Source organism: Leptinotarsa decemlineata, unplaced genomic scaffold (genome assembly GCF_025532065.1).
Source record: "Leptinotarsa decemlineata unplaced genomic scaffold, Ldec_3_MD MMD2_tig00000133_RagTag_RagTag, whole genome shotgun sequence".
Lineage (NCBI taxonomy): Eukaryota > Metazoa > Arthropoda > Insecta > Coleoptera > Chrysomelidae > Leptinotarsa > Leptinotarsa decemlineata.
This window is the reverse complement of record NW_027412542.1, coordinates 1,542,587-1,559,310: the sequence shown is the minus strand read 5'-3', so window position 1 is coordinate 1,559,310 and position 16,724 is coordinate 1,542,587. Positions and strand designations below refer to the sequence as shown.

Here is a 16,724-nt window from a genome sequence, read left to right as displayed (position 1 = left end):
ACCTCAAAATCAGGGTCATAGGATGTAGAAGGATGGGTTGCTCCTTCTAAACAGTCTTCATCACCTTCCTCTAAAATTTCATAGTTTTGGGGTGGAGAAGGGACTGGCAAATTGTCTGAGTGTGGTACAGGCCGAAGAGCAGATGGGAGATTAGGGTATTTAACCGTTCCTCTTTTCTTCATAGATAAACCTTGCTTAATGGGAGGAGTTAAGCAGAAATAACAGTCGTCTGTATGATTGGTAGGCTCACGCCAAACCATAGGTACTGCAAAAGCTATTGCCCGGTTTTTATTTTTCAGCCACTCTCGCAATATGACGGAACAAGAATTACAACATATATGAGGAGCCCATGATTTATCTTGGTCCCCAACTTTCACACCAAAATAATGTTCAGAGGCTGTCTTAACGATAGGTGTCATTTTACGTTTCTGAGCCTTAAATGTTATTTCACCACATATATAGCAAAAGCTATCGACAGAATTCACACACTTTCGAGGCATTTCAGATCAGCACTTAAATTAATTTAAAAATCAACTTCACACGATAATTTCAATAGCAACCACGTGCGTACAATTGACAAACTCACATAGGTTATGTTTACTACTTAAGAACAGCTGATGAGAGGGGTGTTATGTAAACAAACATGTGTACCAACTGTTGGATATTTCATTTGTTGAAAACTCAATATACATATATATATATATATATATATATATATATATATATATATATATATATATATAATATAATAATAATAATAAATGCTTTTATTGAAAGGTTACTCAGTACAAGGGATACTAATCTAACCTAACAAATGGTAGAATTCAACGTCTGCGCATGACGAATCAAGGCAGAAATTGCTCTTCCATCCAACCAGTAAGAGATAACTTATAATAATACACATTGTTTGCTTAATTAAAACTAGAAAGAAGAAGAAAAAAAAAGGAAAAAAGGGAGAGAAGCAGAAGAAAAGTAGAAAAGAGAGGCAATAAACGAATAAATGAAAATTATATGTTCTATGTGTGGAAAATCATGTTACAAATATGATGATAAATTTGATGATTTCTTCATATTATTGTAAAAACATATGTATAGGTGTCAACTGATAACTGTTATAAAAGAAGACAACCGGATTGTAGCATGAATCTCTTCAAATTTTTCTTGAAACTAAGTGGTGATAGGGATTTGAATTCAATGGGTAGCCGATTATATAAGTGTGCAATGTTATAAGAAAAAGATCCTCGAAAAAAAGAAGTTTTATGTTTAGGTGCAGTCAAGAGATGTTTAAATCTCAAATTTAGATTATGTACATCGGTTCTAAAGGACAGTTTCGTGAATAGGTAGGCAGGTTTCCCAGTGGATATGACCTTATGGAATAAACTAGCAGAATGTAGTGTGCGCCTAGCATCCATGTTCAGCCACCCGAGTTGTTTCAAGTATTGAGACACATGCTCACGTCTCCTTACGCCCGTGACGAGTCTTATGCACGAATTCTGCAGTTTTTGAAGTCTCTGCCTGTCAGATTTCAAGAGTCCTGGACCATAAACAGTATCAGCATAGTTTGCATGAGATAGTACCAGTGCGTCGCAGAGTAATATTTTATTTGTTTTGTTCAAAAGATTTTTATTCGAGTATACTAATTTTAGATTCATATAACCCTTCCTAAGAATCTGAGAAACATGCGTAGTGAAACGCAGAGAATTATCGAGATAAAGGCCTAAATTTTTCGTGACGTCACTTTTTGGTAATTGAACCCCATCGATGGAAATGTTAATCAACTCGGTGCAACGATTCTTTGCATTTGGCCTACCGAAGAGCATGACACAAGATTTAGTTGGGTTTACAGAGAGACAATATTTACTTGATTCAGTTATCAGAGAGTGCAGATCATGACTCATTTGTTCTAGCGCAATATTGAGTGAGTTTTCATCGAATTGTAAATACAACTGTGTATCGTCGGCGTAACAATGCATAGAAGTGTGACGAAGGCAGTGTGAGAACTGAGAAGTATATAAAACAAAAAGAAGTGGACCTAAAATCGATCCTTGAGGGACCCCATTATTTATTTTAAGGGTATTCGATTTTTTGTTATTGAGTATGACACACTGAGAACGGTTTGTCAGATAATTTCCAAGCAGAGTGACCACGCTAGAGGCAAAACCCAGGTACTTCAGTATTGCCAGAAGTAGAGAGTGGTTAATACGATCAAATGCTTTGGAGTAGTCCAGCAATACTAGAAGACAAAGTTTATTATTGTCGATAGAACAATGTAAATCATCAACAACTTTCAAAAGAGCTGTTGTACAGCTGTGGTTTGGCCGGAACCCTGATTGACATGTAGGTAATATACTGAAATCATTCAAGTAGCTACGTATCTGCAAGTTTACAAATTTTTCAAACGCTTTAGATATGGCACACAAAATGCTAATTGGGCGAAGGTCAGTCAGACTCTCTGCATTGCCTATTTTGGCTAACGGAATAATATGCGAATGTTTCCAGATTGTTGGATAAATATTTTTTTGAATACAATAATTGAATAAGTGGCATATATGAGGTAAAATAATTGGACAACAGTATAATAACATTTGTATGCTGATATTATCAGGTCCAACAGCATTAGATTTAATACTTAACAGAATGGTGTAAATTTCATTCTCGTTAGTTTCGTGAAATTTGAATTCTTGGTCATTCAGCTTCGAGCTCAAAAAATGATTTATTGTGTCATCATCAGGCGTGGAGATACTATTAACAATATCGCCAAAAAAGCTGTTGATTTTTTCAACATCCGAGAGGTGTTCAGGAATTGTCTTTTGACCTTTGATACTATATCTTGAAAACAAGAGCTAATATATAATTTTTATGGTCACTTTCGGTTTTAACACGTGGAAATACATTAAAATCATCTAATTTCAACCCCGAAACAAAAACTTTATTGTGTTGTGTAATCTTCAAAACAAAATAGCACAAGATATTGTTAAAGTGAGATAGTGGTGCAACTTCAATCTTCTATTCTCCAATGTAGAAAAAACCAATCTTATATCATTTAATTTAAAACTAAATACATTTCTTGGAATCAACCTGGACAGCAACCTCAATTTCAATTATTAATTTACTGAGCAAAAAAAATTGCTTCAGGATGTTATGCTTTACGAACGGTGTCGAATGAATTGGTTATTATAATCGCAAAAATTGTGTACCACGCTATGGTTGAATCGCATCTAAGGTATGGCATGTCATTCTGGGTCACATACAACCAACACCACTTCAACACAGTCTTCATTCTTCAAAAGCGTGCCATCAGATATCTGTGCAAAGTTGGGCCTAGAGTGTCTTGTAGACCCTTGTTCAAGGAGCAAAAATTACTAACACTTTCTTCTTTATTCATACTCTAAAATGTGTGCCTAGTACATAAGAACAAATTATCTTACGATGTTGTTGTTGGTTTCACTCGCCAAAACGACAAATCAAGACTACCTATTCCATCATCAAATTTGATTTAAAACTTATTGACCTATAATGCAGCTAAAATATATAACCATCTACCGACAAGTTTCAAAGATATCCAATCACCTTATCAGTTTAGGAAGTCTGTAAAGCAAGTTCTCATTGATCAGGTGTATTATAGTGTTCAAGAGTACTTTGATAAAGATATGGATGGAATTCTGATATAAAATTATTCCCTGTTTAATCATTGTTTATGTTGATTTTCAATAGCTCGTGCAATTTTGAAAACAGTGTCTGATTATCTTATTTACTTATATATTTTATTTATTTACTTCCTTGTTTACCTGTTAATGTCCGACTATTCGTTCATCTAGGGAGTATATAAATATGTATATGTGTGGTATTTATGTGCGTTTATATATGCATAATCATTTATTTATTTATATTCACTTTCCTATCCTTATAAAAATCATTTTTTATTTTCCTAAATGTAAGAAAATTATTTTAACCTATATTCAATAAACTTATATGTTGCTCACAAACTACTCTTTTCTTTTGGTTTCTATAACTATTTATAATTGCTTTATCTACGAGATGTTCATATTTTGGCAATAAAGTATATGAAAAAGTATATTTTTACAAAACCAGCTCTGAAAAACTGTATTGCTCAGTTGCAAACAAACTATTGCCTTTTTCCAATACCTTATCAATTGAATAAAAGCTACATAGAAACAGTGGCAAAGCTTGGTTTTACAACAAACAAACGTCGAGGACTAAAATTCATCTCGAATGAACGGAATTTGACTTTTCTCATGATTCCATACAGGGCACTACTTTGTAGAATCAAATTGTTATCCATCAGTGAAAAATTAAAATATTGCTTTGCATGTGGCACATTTTTACATTTTATTCAAATCTACGTTTTGCACAAAAGCACCTTGAAATTGAAATGTTTATTCATCCTTCAAGTACATTTACATGAAATCTAAAAGGTAAACTATAAATATGTATTTGCACAATACAACAAACATAGAAGTTGAAGGTTCAAACTAGTCATTTTGAAAAAGAACGGAATGCATAATTTCTATTAATATGTTTGAATGCATTGTGTGAAAAAGTTTTGTTTTACATTAAAAACAATTAGAATATATTTTTAAAATCCATTCTATGAAAACAGGAAACATGTATTCATCCTGTATAGTTGATATTTCAATGTGTATTTTTGAAAAAAAAAAAAAATTGCCCAATGTATAACAGTCAACGTTATTTTTTTAATTAACAGTTATTGTAGGCACTATTATTTCACAGGTATCATCAGAGAAATATTTCAACTCTTGTTAGGTCGTTTCAAAATTTTGTCCGTTTTTTGAATCTACTTTAAACTATAATATCTCAATGAATACTCAGTCAATTGGATCATAATAAGCGCCATTTGAATCAGTGCACTTTTACCAAGTCGATTGACTCCGTCAGCATAAAAATGGGTGCTTGAGATTTAATGAAATCGACGAAGGCCGTTTTTGCCTGGTCTACTTGCGGTGAGGAAGTTATCGAACTGCTAGAAAAGTTGTAGTCGGTTGGCGAGAGGTCTGGAGAGTATGGTGGGTCAGGCAGAACTTCGACGCTCAGTTCGTATAAATTTCGGATTATGATTTGTGAAAAGTGCAGACGGGCGTTGTCGTGGAGCAGGATCGGACCTTTTCCGTTGACCGACAGCTGCTGAAGCAATTTTTGGTACATTTTGTCGATTTCCTCACAATAAGACTCGGTTGCGATGGTTTGGTTTTACAGAAACAGTAATCATCAGGGATGGCAAAAAACCAGGTTTTTCAACAAAAACCCGACCCACTGGTTATAACCGGACACAAACGGTTTTAACCGGACATAACACCCATTTCAAAGGATATGCCAGATACATATACCCTACTGTGGTGGCATCTAATGTCGAGAAAATTAAATAGTACACATAACAATTCTGTTCCTTACAGAAAATTATATAAAACGTTTTCCATTCACATATCAGAATTTGCAGTAGAAGCAGCATAAATATAACCCCAAATAACTTATAAAAACGACTTTTTTATTGTTTTATATCGAAAACATTTATCAGTATGCTCTGGGATAAAAAATAAAACGACTCCAAATGATAGTATTGGTAGTTGCAGTTCGGGTTCTGATTCACAGTTGCCTTCACCTTCACCATAAAAATCTTCAAGAAATGTAATGAACAAGGTAAGTTTGTTATGCGTGTATTGTATTGGGAAGAGGCATGTGCATACATTTTCATTTGTAAATATTTAATAATTCAATATGCTATTTCTCGTTTTATGTTTTGTACCGCCGGGAGCATATTCTCAAACTCCCAACATCCCAAAATGCAAAGCACATTTTCTGATGCTGAATTGCTGAATATAGAATTGATTGATTGATATATTTAGGTTCTTTTCTTTTCCTTGCAGCTAAGTTGTCAGGCACTCTACAAGAACATGATCATCTATATCAGAAAATCCCAGTGAAAAAAGATGAAAATGGAAGGTTTATCAAAATTTGTCGTGAAACCATCAGAGAAAAAAATTAACAAACTGGATGAAGCTATAGCGGAGTTTTTCTTTGCTACAAATATAGGCTTTGAAAAGTCAAGAAGATGAAAGTCATTCTTTCATACGCATGATTAATTTACTTTGTCATGGTTATCAACCACCTGTTAGAAAAACTTTGGCGAATCCACTATTAGGATACCTATAATATCTAATAAAGTCGATAACAAATTATCACGCAGCAACTCCACCGGAGTCAATAAACCTATCAAACTGCTTCAGGATGGTTGGTCTAGGGTGCGGAATGATCCAATTATTGCCACCACAATACACACTGGAAAAGAATCATTTCTACTGTCAGCTCAAGACTGTGAGACCGAACAGAAAACAGCAGAATTTTGTTTCAAAGTAGCAGAAGAAAATATGAAGAAATGCAAAGGAAAATTCAACAAAGATGTATTTGCTTTCTGTAGCGATAATGAAAATAAAATGCTGAAATTGGGATATTTGGATAATGCATACCCGGAATTAGTGGTTTATGGGTGTTCAGCTCACTATTTAAATCTGGTAGAAAAAGAAGTTTCACCAAAAACTGTACTTAAACATATTGTAATGAATCTGAGGCCGGCCCTGGCCGTTATCTTAGACACCAAACATATGACTCATCGCGAAACGCAACGACAATTCTAGATTAGTGCCGAAATGACGAGAAGAGATCTGCAGTGATCGTTGCCGCTATATAAGCCGGCCTTCCGTCCCTAGAGGGAGTAATCTGTACTTAGAAAGTGAATCGTGCGTTTAAAGAAAGGAATCTAACTGTGAAGATAAATTAAGCGTTAGTGTTGTATATAAATTAGTTGTGATAGTGAAATATTGTTAAAAATAAATTTGTTTGAGACAGTTAATTCGTTACAATATCGTTGCAGTACATACATTTTTCAAATATCATCACATGCCACACGGTTGGTTAACAGCTAAAGAGGGGGCCAAAATGACACAAATCCCAAACGAAACTAGGTGGAACTCCCACGTTGACTGCGTTGAAACATTTGTCCATAATTTTTTGATATATCGTAATATTATGACGGAAAATGAAAACTATTTTGAAACTCATGATGCAGAATCAAAATCAATAAAACAGAAATTATTAAATATGGGCATATATATACGAACGCAATTGATTTACAAAAACAAGTCAAGTCTATAGGTTTTGCTCTTGATAAACTGCAAAGTGACTCAGTAACATTGTCTGAATCATTACTTATTTGGCTTGGTCTCCTAAATGATAAAGTATTAGAACCTTACCATGATAATCGAAAAAAAGATTTAAACAAGCAATTATTCCATATCATTATTTGGCTTACACAATAGATCCTAAATATTTCGGGAACAACTAACGCTTCTACAAGAAACTATTGTTGAAAACTTTTTGGAAAGAAAATATCCTGATTTTTAGTACCTACATGTTTATCTTTCAAAGCAAAAAATGATACTACATATCCATCCATAATGTTCAAGAATTACATGATAAACAGTATTTCTACTTACAAATGGTGGCAGATTGTTAGAAATGAATAGTGTCCAACCGAAAGTGGTTTTTACGACCGAAACCGAAAACGAATTTCGGCAACGGTCTCAGTTCCGGCCTAAACCGAAACTTCCTTACAAGGATTATGTTTTGGAGGAAAAATAACGAAAACGTTATTATAACCAGTCAGTCCTTCTTTTGAATATTATTGATGGTTTTTCAAAAATATTAAACATAAAATTACAAGTTGTTAGCTAATATCACAATAGGTACTTAATATTTATGTAATAAACAAAGTGTATCACAAAATAAGTCTCGAGTCACGACATAATTAGGCACGTGGACGCGGCAAAATGTCTTCGTCGCTTGTATGAAATTCAAAGCGCCGAACATGACCGATCACAACACGGAAACTCCCGAATGCAGTTTCGGTTTCGATCGTAGTTTCGGTAGGTTTGCCACCGAAACCCGTTTTTTTGCCGAAACTCGACCGAAACCGAACTTTCGGTCGGACACTAGAAATAAATTAAGTAAGAACTCTGAATCGCTAGATTCTTTACTGAAGTTTTGTTTGTTTATTGCAAACCTCCACAGCATACCTGCAAGCTCTGCTGCTATCGAGCGAGTGTTTTCTACATTTGGGAATATTTGGACGAAGCTACGCAATAAACTTAATCCAGTTAAAGTGTAAAAATATATAGATATTTCAATTGTCACCAATGAAAGTTATATATTCATATGTTGAATGATTATTTCTTTTTACATTTTATTAGAACGTTTCTATGTTTGGTTTAATAAATGTTTGATGACTTGCTTCAATTTTCTCAAGAATTCGGAGAAAATTAATACGTTATAACCGACGGATTTTTCATTGTGGTTTTAACTGGTTACAACCCCCGGTTTTAACCGGGTTGGTTTTAACCGTGCCATCCCTGGTAATCGTGGTATTTTTTTGTGGGTTTTCGCCTTTGGGAAGTGCCTGGGTGGCTCATAGGAGTCTAACCACTGGACACCTGAACGTGAACGTCTCCTGTTGTCGTAGAGGATCCACATTTCATCACAAGTGACAATCTGATGCAAAACAAGGATCGCTTTGGTTGCGCAAAAGCAAAGAACAGATCTTGAAACGTGACAATTTCTGTCAATCGTTCAAATCGTGGGACACCCACTTATCGAACTTTTTTGTCTTTCCAATAGGTTTTACACCATCAAAAACCGCATGGGAGATGACACAGAGTTCTTCTGTCATTCCAGGCACCGTTTGTAATGTGTCAGTCTCCACCACAGTCCTTAAATTCTCGTCATGGATTACTGTATGTCGACTACTTAGGGGCTCATCTTCAAGGTTAAATTCTCCGGAACGAAATTTCGCAAACCAATATCGAATACAATTAACACTATCATTGCCAAACGTGTGGTTAACTTTTCGGTCTGTTTCGGCAGCGTTTTGATTCAGTGTGAATTCGTAGAGAGAAATTGGCCAAAATTCGCTTAACGACATCATGAAGTGATCAGCTAAAAAGAGGCAAAACAAATAAATTTGAAAAAATAATAAACAGAATGAATGTATAGTACAAAATTATCTATCGATTGGTATATACAACGATACAGTAAAATAAATATTTATTGAGATATGCAACTTCAAAAACACATGACATTGAAAAAGATGATTAAAAAAATACTCACAAATTTCTGTAAACGGGGTCCAAAGTTTTTCCTCCAGAGTAACCTACCCGCGTTCTCAATACTCCCTGTTGACCTCCAAACAGTGCGTCACTGGCCCAGAAACATCCCATTCCAAAGGTGGCTTTTCTGAAAGCGGTGTTTTCTTCGTGTATTATGCTTGGCATTTTGGAATGGCAATAAACTGAAAAAAATAAAATAAACCAAGAATGTACTGATTCTGTCAAGGATTCTGTAAGCGTTTTTTTATCAAAATACGTAACAAAAAGAAAAATACGCAACATTTTCAAATGAAAAACTGGTAAGCCGTTAAGCCAAGATGAGATCGTGCATATAACAGAAAAAAATATATGAGTAGCAATATCAGTTATATGTCAAACAGGTTCTTTTCTGAATGCCATCATAGTTGGAGAGGTCATAGCGATTAAAATATCAAAAAATTACAGTCCGGTTATTTTTCCATTTGTGTTGAAAGTTTCTCGGTCACCTTTCATATTTCCATGAAAGAAATGAAATTGTCAGATAAACAAATGTCAGAGAAAAATTTCTTTTCAATAAAGTAGTCAAAAAGATTATTGTTTGATTTTTTTCATTTTGTTTTTATTGTTCCTATATTTTTGACATTTTACTGGGCTGATCCGTCATTTGATGAACAATTAATAATACTCTTCATTATAAAAATTAAACAATTTTCACAAACATTTTTATTTCCAGACGAGGAAGCTAAGGTGTTAGCAAAACGTATCTAGAAATAAAAAATGTTTCTGAAAATTGTTGAATTATTATTATGATTGAAGTTTAACATATTCATTATTTCAATTTTAGTTCACAACACTTTGTTTTCCTTGCAAATTATCTTTCTTATATTTGTGAAATTTTATACTTATCGTTTCTTTCTGTACTTTTTTTTATTTAATTCCCCTATTTTTAACTTACACATCCGAATATTTCGGCCCTGATATTTTAAGTATTGTTGTAGATCATGCCCAAAAGAAAGTAACGCCGGCCGCCACTGGTAACCATAAACCAAACGTGATTACTTATCTTATAGATCCGTTGACAGCCAGAAAAATAAACATATCATTTCAGTTACCTTGCAAATATTTAGGAAATGATACTGGCGATATAAACAGATTATTTTATTGTCTTCTCAAATAAACGACTATTTTCATATCGCTTTCAAAAAAGAAACTAAAGAAATATCCTTGAAGCAGTTGACTAACTTGAATCAATCAAATTCTTTCCAATCTTCGCAATTTTACAAATGAACATGGTCACGTTATTCCAATTGATTTGGGCTAGACTAAACATAAATAAATTATTATGTCGCGAAAACTGAACAAATATTAAGCTTGACGGTGCAGACTGGAGGAGATAGATATACGAGATGCAATAAAACTATCCATGAAGATTAAATACCTGCATAAAGTTGTCCATTACAATTTTTATGTTTTCAGATGGTGGAAGTTGAGAATCACAAGAAATATCCTTAGAAAAACTCTGATACAACTCTGATATTAATTCGAAGTTGTTTTGATATCTGGAAAATAATCATATAATAGTCAAATAATACAAATCGAGACTTGGCAATTCATGGAATTGAAATTAACACATGAATGAATCTGAGTGGTCTCATATACAGTTAATGTATAATAAGTGCTAAAGTGTCTTTCATAGTTTTATTCAATACTGAAAACTTAACTCGTCTACGTCAACTCTTCCTTTAGTTATGGAATTTACAGTTTGGAAAAAATCAAAAAACATTATATTTCAAATATAAATTGATAATTTTTGTTTTGTATTTTTGTCTCAATGTGTGACACGACAACTAGACAACTGTCAAAACTGTTTATGTTCACGAAACAAAATCTGATTCTCGCCTATTAGATAAGTTTTTAATCCTTAATAGTATAGTCGAAGTAAACGACATTGTGCACACTTAGAGTTGGCGGCACTCTCGAAGGCCAAAAAAACCACTACATAGAAATGAACCGGCAGCGAACTAGTCCACGTGGACTGTAGAATTGGCGGTTCGTATTGGATAATTTGGCGTATTGGATGATTGACTGAAGAGTCATAAAATTAAATTTGAAGTTATGTTACGGGACGAATAGAAATCTCGGAGAATGCGGGGATGGTTATCGCCGTCGTGGCATCAATGTTCATATATATATATATATATATATATATATATATATATATATATAAAGTGAAAAAAATTGTTATGAAGAATCGTCGAATCACTATTAGATGAGTTGCTGAGGATGTCGACATATCGGTTGGGTCATGCCATGCAATTTTTTCGGAAATTTTGGACATGAAGCGTGTGGCAGCGAAGTTAGTTCCTTAGCCACCGTATTCACCAGATTTGCCCCCTGCGACTTTTTCTTCTTCTTTTTCTTTTTAGTTTACTTTGAGACAGTTGCTTTTGGCAGAATGAAAATGTATATTCTGCAACGCCAATTCTTAAAAATATAATATCCCTTACGTAAGAAAAATGTAACAGCTTCATGAATTGCATTATATTGTCTGAATTTTTAGGCCATTATCTGAAGTTAAACAAACCTTGGCATTCCATCAATCGCAACTGGATGATATAATTTCAGAGAGTAATCTCGGAACCCATTCAGTTTTATTGTTTTCTTCGTGTCGATTACACATTATCAGTCTACTGAAATGGAAAGATGAATTGAGATTGTCATCAATTTCGAATTGATAATATCTAATCAGCCGTCGAGGAGATTTTCAATGTGGTCGTTTATTATAAGTCGGACGCCAAAAAAAAGCTAAAACATTTGTGAGAGAAAAATATCCGCCACACGTGTGGTGTCTTGATATCAGGAGATACCGTTTTTCACATCTAGTCAGTGGGCATACTTGAAGACTGGCTATAAATCAAATCATCTAAAAGAACAATTCGTTCAGGCCAGTGTCAACTCCCTACACTGTAGGTTAATGGACTGACACCTATCAAAAAACAACTACTCCCCTAGCTAATACCACGAAGGGCGTTGACTTATATCCGACAGGTGTCAGTGCAGGATTCTTCACTGAAGTTATTCCTGCATATGCTGTTGCCGAGACAACTGCCGCAATAGATTTTCAATCATTGGAACACACTGGTTTCGGGCTGTTTGGCCACTTGTCAGTGCAAGGTAGTGTATATTATCAACATAAAGTCGATGATTTCCGATAATTGAAAATCAAATTCTTTCATATCATTCCTCGAACTAAGCTGAAGTTTACAACAAACAACAGGTTTGTCGTCGCCCCATCTGCCTGTGAACGAGGTAACTAACTGCATATCCAAAATTTGACCAATTTCTCGTAAACTACTACGTATACGTCTACTAATTTATCATATCCTTCTGAACTCAGTTTTGGTTGTCGATAAACACATAGGGATGTCACTACCTCTTTGTTTCATAGTCGGCATTAAATAGTCCTCTATTTTGTTCAGGTGTTCTCTCGATGAACGAAAAATGCACTAAAGCAATGTGTCATTTATCAATTCATAGTATACCATTGAAATTTTGATTGATGTCATATAAAAATATCAAGTTGGATAATGATGGTAACACAGAAACGATATGAACGAAAAACCACCAAAATAAAAACTACCTTTTAACGTGTGGTTCCTAGCACGGGTTGGACGATAGGAAGTGAAAAATCGTACGTCCGGTCTAGCGGTTCGAACCACCCACATCAACCCAACCAAGAAATGACCAAACCTGTTTCGAGGCAAATTTGGTTGAACCAACATAGCTATCACCACTTACCCATCGTTTCTTTGGTGTGTCCATGTCGATGTCGAAATTAACAAATGTAGTTACTTCAAAAGGTCCCCGATAGGAAGACTTAACAGATTGTCTCTGGTCTGGATTTCTGGTCATACTGGCCTGGAGGGCTGCTGACTCTCTTGTAAAGGAGGGTGCTGCAAGCAGCTTCATCGGACCAGAACCTGTCATTGGCAAACAAACATTGAACACCTGGATGGCAAGAAGATTTATGGACTTCTGGCAGAATCTTCCAGGATTGGCTCAGTCCAAGGCGTTTATTCACCCTTGGAAGCTTAATACCAAACAGTTGTTGCACTACACTATGGACGAACTACGATGTTTAACAGGCCTTCTTACTGGTCACTGTCATTTGAACCATCATATGCAGAGACTCGGACTGTCAGAAGACAGTGTGTGTCGCCTCTGTTTGGAAATGATGAAACAGCATAGCATATACTTTTTTCCTGCCTCGCTGGGCACCGAATCAGGTTTTAAGAGTTAGGCAGAGCTGAACTCTTACCATCTGACCTGAAAGACCACCTACCATATAAACTAATCGGCTTCGTTAAGAAGCTGGATTTATTTGGTCGAATGTGAATAGGTGTGAGCCAAAATAAACCCTTGCGGGTTGCGGTGGAGGGTCGAATAGACCCACTCACTTTGAACCTAGCCTACAGCAAAAGGTCGTAATGTCATTTCTCGTAATAACGGACATGTTTCCCTAATTTTCATTGCGAAGAATGCACGTTGATATATAATTTTCTACGGCTAGTGCGTCCACTAGAGCGATATTTTTTTGCAATATCTCAATTTGACTTGAGATCAAATATTTCATCAACTCGTTTCGTGAAACTATTCAATGCTAATGTTTCAACGCCATGTTTAAATAGCGTAGAACCTCGTCCAGAAAGCGAAAGCATGTTGATTTGCTAAAAATAATATCAGTATATGTTGTATGAAAGGCAATTATCCGTTTAATGCAGCCCCAATTGCGATATAAAAAACTAATACTTTTCAAAATACGTCTCAGTTCTGATACGAGTGTATAATATTATGCAATAGTGCATGTTTATGAAAAATCTTGAAACACGTCAACTTTATTTAAAAAATGCATCCAATTGCATAAAAATTCAAAACTTTTCCTAACCATAAATTTATGAACATGCATCAGGACCTGTGATAATCATCAATATTGAGAGGTTTTTTCATTGTTTATTCAAAAATATTGTTCTCAAATTTAGATGTTAGTACACTACTATCCAGTGAACTATAGTTTTTTACCGTATAATTAGTTAGTGAGTTCTTTTCACAAAATGAAGAATATTCATTTAGCTTCAGTATGGATTTGAGAAGAATAATTTATGATGATAATTTATGTCAACTACTGTGTTTGTGATATTTATGTATACAGGGTGGGCCACCCTATACGACACAGTCCCTGTAAACCAAACCAATATGTGATGGGCCATATAGTGTGTAAAGGCCAGGGTATTTTACGTAAATTTCCATTCAGTATAGATAAAAGAATGCTTGGACATAGTCGCTATAGTTTAATAAGTAAAATAGTGGTACAAATTACAACGCCACGAGATGACCAATATTTGAAAATCAAATCTTTGGGAAATCGCACGCTTACAGCTCCGCATCTCAGAAATGATTTACAGAGCACAAAACAAGTTAAAATATGTAATAAGAAGACTCAAAAAAGTTTGTTCAAACCCAAAACGCTCTGCCAGAGTTTCTAGGCTTCTCCCACATTACTAATCTAGACGGTTACAATTTACCATTACCCATATCAACTGGAATGAACATCAGTGGGGAAAAATTCACAGGTGAAACAAGAATACAGTTATGGAAACCAGATGGACGTGGTCGCAGAATGTAATCTTGTACATAACGTTAGAATTTTATCAAAGTTCATTGCAATGAACATTGATAAAATCTTGCTAACTGTTCTTGAAGGTACACAAACAAGGTCAGGTAATCGAATTAAGAGAAACCAAGCAACGCCCACTAATAATAATATAAAACAAGATTTAAATATCAGCATCGAAGTTACTGCGTGGGAAACAACGGGAGTAACAACTTAAGCACTAATTCGAGCACTGCGACTGTCTACCACAGTAGTAGACGAAACGTCACGAATAAAAACCTGCAGACCAAGGCCAAAAAACCCGGAAAATAGCTTCACACAGTTGTCTCCGGCCTTTTTTTCTGTGAAATGATTTACGTTCAATCACGGCGTTTCAAAATATAAGTTTATTACAACCTAAATTTCATTTTTTGTCTTGAATACTTTTGTTGAATTTACAGCTGCTCTGAAAATGTGGTTGATAACCGGTATAGGGGAAACAAACACCTTCCAAAATTTTTTCTATTACTTTTTTCTAGACTGAATCACTTCATCAATGTGGTTCAACAGACATTTCATGATTTATGTAACTAAATTCTAGCACCCTTGTTTTTCTGTTAATTCTGGAGCTTTTTACAAAATGTGTTCTGTTATCGAGAAATTCTATATTTGATCATTAATTTTTTTTTGTTCGAAACAGCAAACAACGATTCCTTGCATTATTCCCATTTCTCTTCCACTTTCCGGAAGCCGTCTGACCTGTCCATTTCTTCCAATTCTCCGGAAAACCTTGCAGCCTCAAAGGTTTACTTCGATATAATAATTTTAAAGGAATTTAAGAAGATGTCTCCACCATTGAATCAGGAACAACAATTATGGTTATTCATAGTGCTTTCATTGTTGCATGATAAACAATAAGACTATTTCTTTTTTTAGCTCTCTAAAAGGATTGCTCGCAGGAAAATAGTTATAACGATTTTAGGAGGGATAATAGACAGTCAAAAAATATCCTACTAAATATATCCATGTCAAAACTGCTTTTTTCTATCAAAGAAAAACATTTAAAAATTATTTGAAATTTTTTAATTTAAATATTTTTGTATTTGTTTTGGATCGCACTGTATGTGATTATTGAAAATTTTGGATAAGTAGATTCTACTGCGCACCTTTTCTTTATTTTTTATCAATATTTATGTATACATCCGACACTGAATTTCCATTTGCTATTTAAAGCAGTTGAGCAAGGTCAAGATTACAGCCCCACGTTGAATATATTTAAATCATGTTATAATAAAAACAGATTACTCAAGTATACGGCAACAAAGTGAATTGAAATAATAACATGTTGTTCAAAATAAAGCTGGAAACTGATTGTATAATTTATTTTTCCGAAAATAACAGTTTATTTTTCCATTATTAAATACAATATAATAATTTCTGTTGCTTCAATGGATTTTGTTGAGAAAACAGTGGATTGTATATTTAAATCGTGAACTTGATCGTGAGAATGACATAAATTTCTTCGGGAATCGATTGCAAGTGTAATTCCTTTCCCCCAGGAACGGAATTATCCTTGCAATCGATTATTATTGGCACACACTTGATTGTTCAAAGTAACACCAAACTTTAATGCGGAGCAGCGATAAATGTTCATCCAGAAAAACTCAAAAAGCCCACTCGTCTGCCAAGAATATTTCATTGTTTTTGAAGACCGCTCAAAAATTTCGTCGCAGGCGTATATACGGATAATTTGTATAAATAATATAAATGACGAATTGGTGTGACTTGCTGATTATAAAATACTTTTATTAAATTAATTAATTTTACTGAATACACAACAATTTCCACAGATAAAAACGGTGAGAAGGCTATTTCATTTATCAATATTTTAGGAAATCTTA

At 34.5% G+C, this 16,724-nt stretch overlaps 1 protein-coding gene across 1 annotated transcript in view; it reads right to left on the bottom strand.

Moving 5' to 3' along the window:
* MsrA (methionine sulfoxide reductase A) overlaps positions 1–16,724 on the bottom strand; it is a 50,737-nt gene that overhangs the window by 11,284 nt on the left and 22,729 nt on the right. The window contains exon 3 of the mRNA XM_074172513.1: positions 9,196–9,376. Coding sequence (XP_074028614.1) covers positions 9,196–9,376 — 181 coding nt within the window. The remainder of the gene's footprint in view (positions 1–9,195; positions 9,377–16,724) is intronic.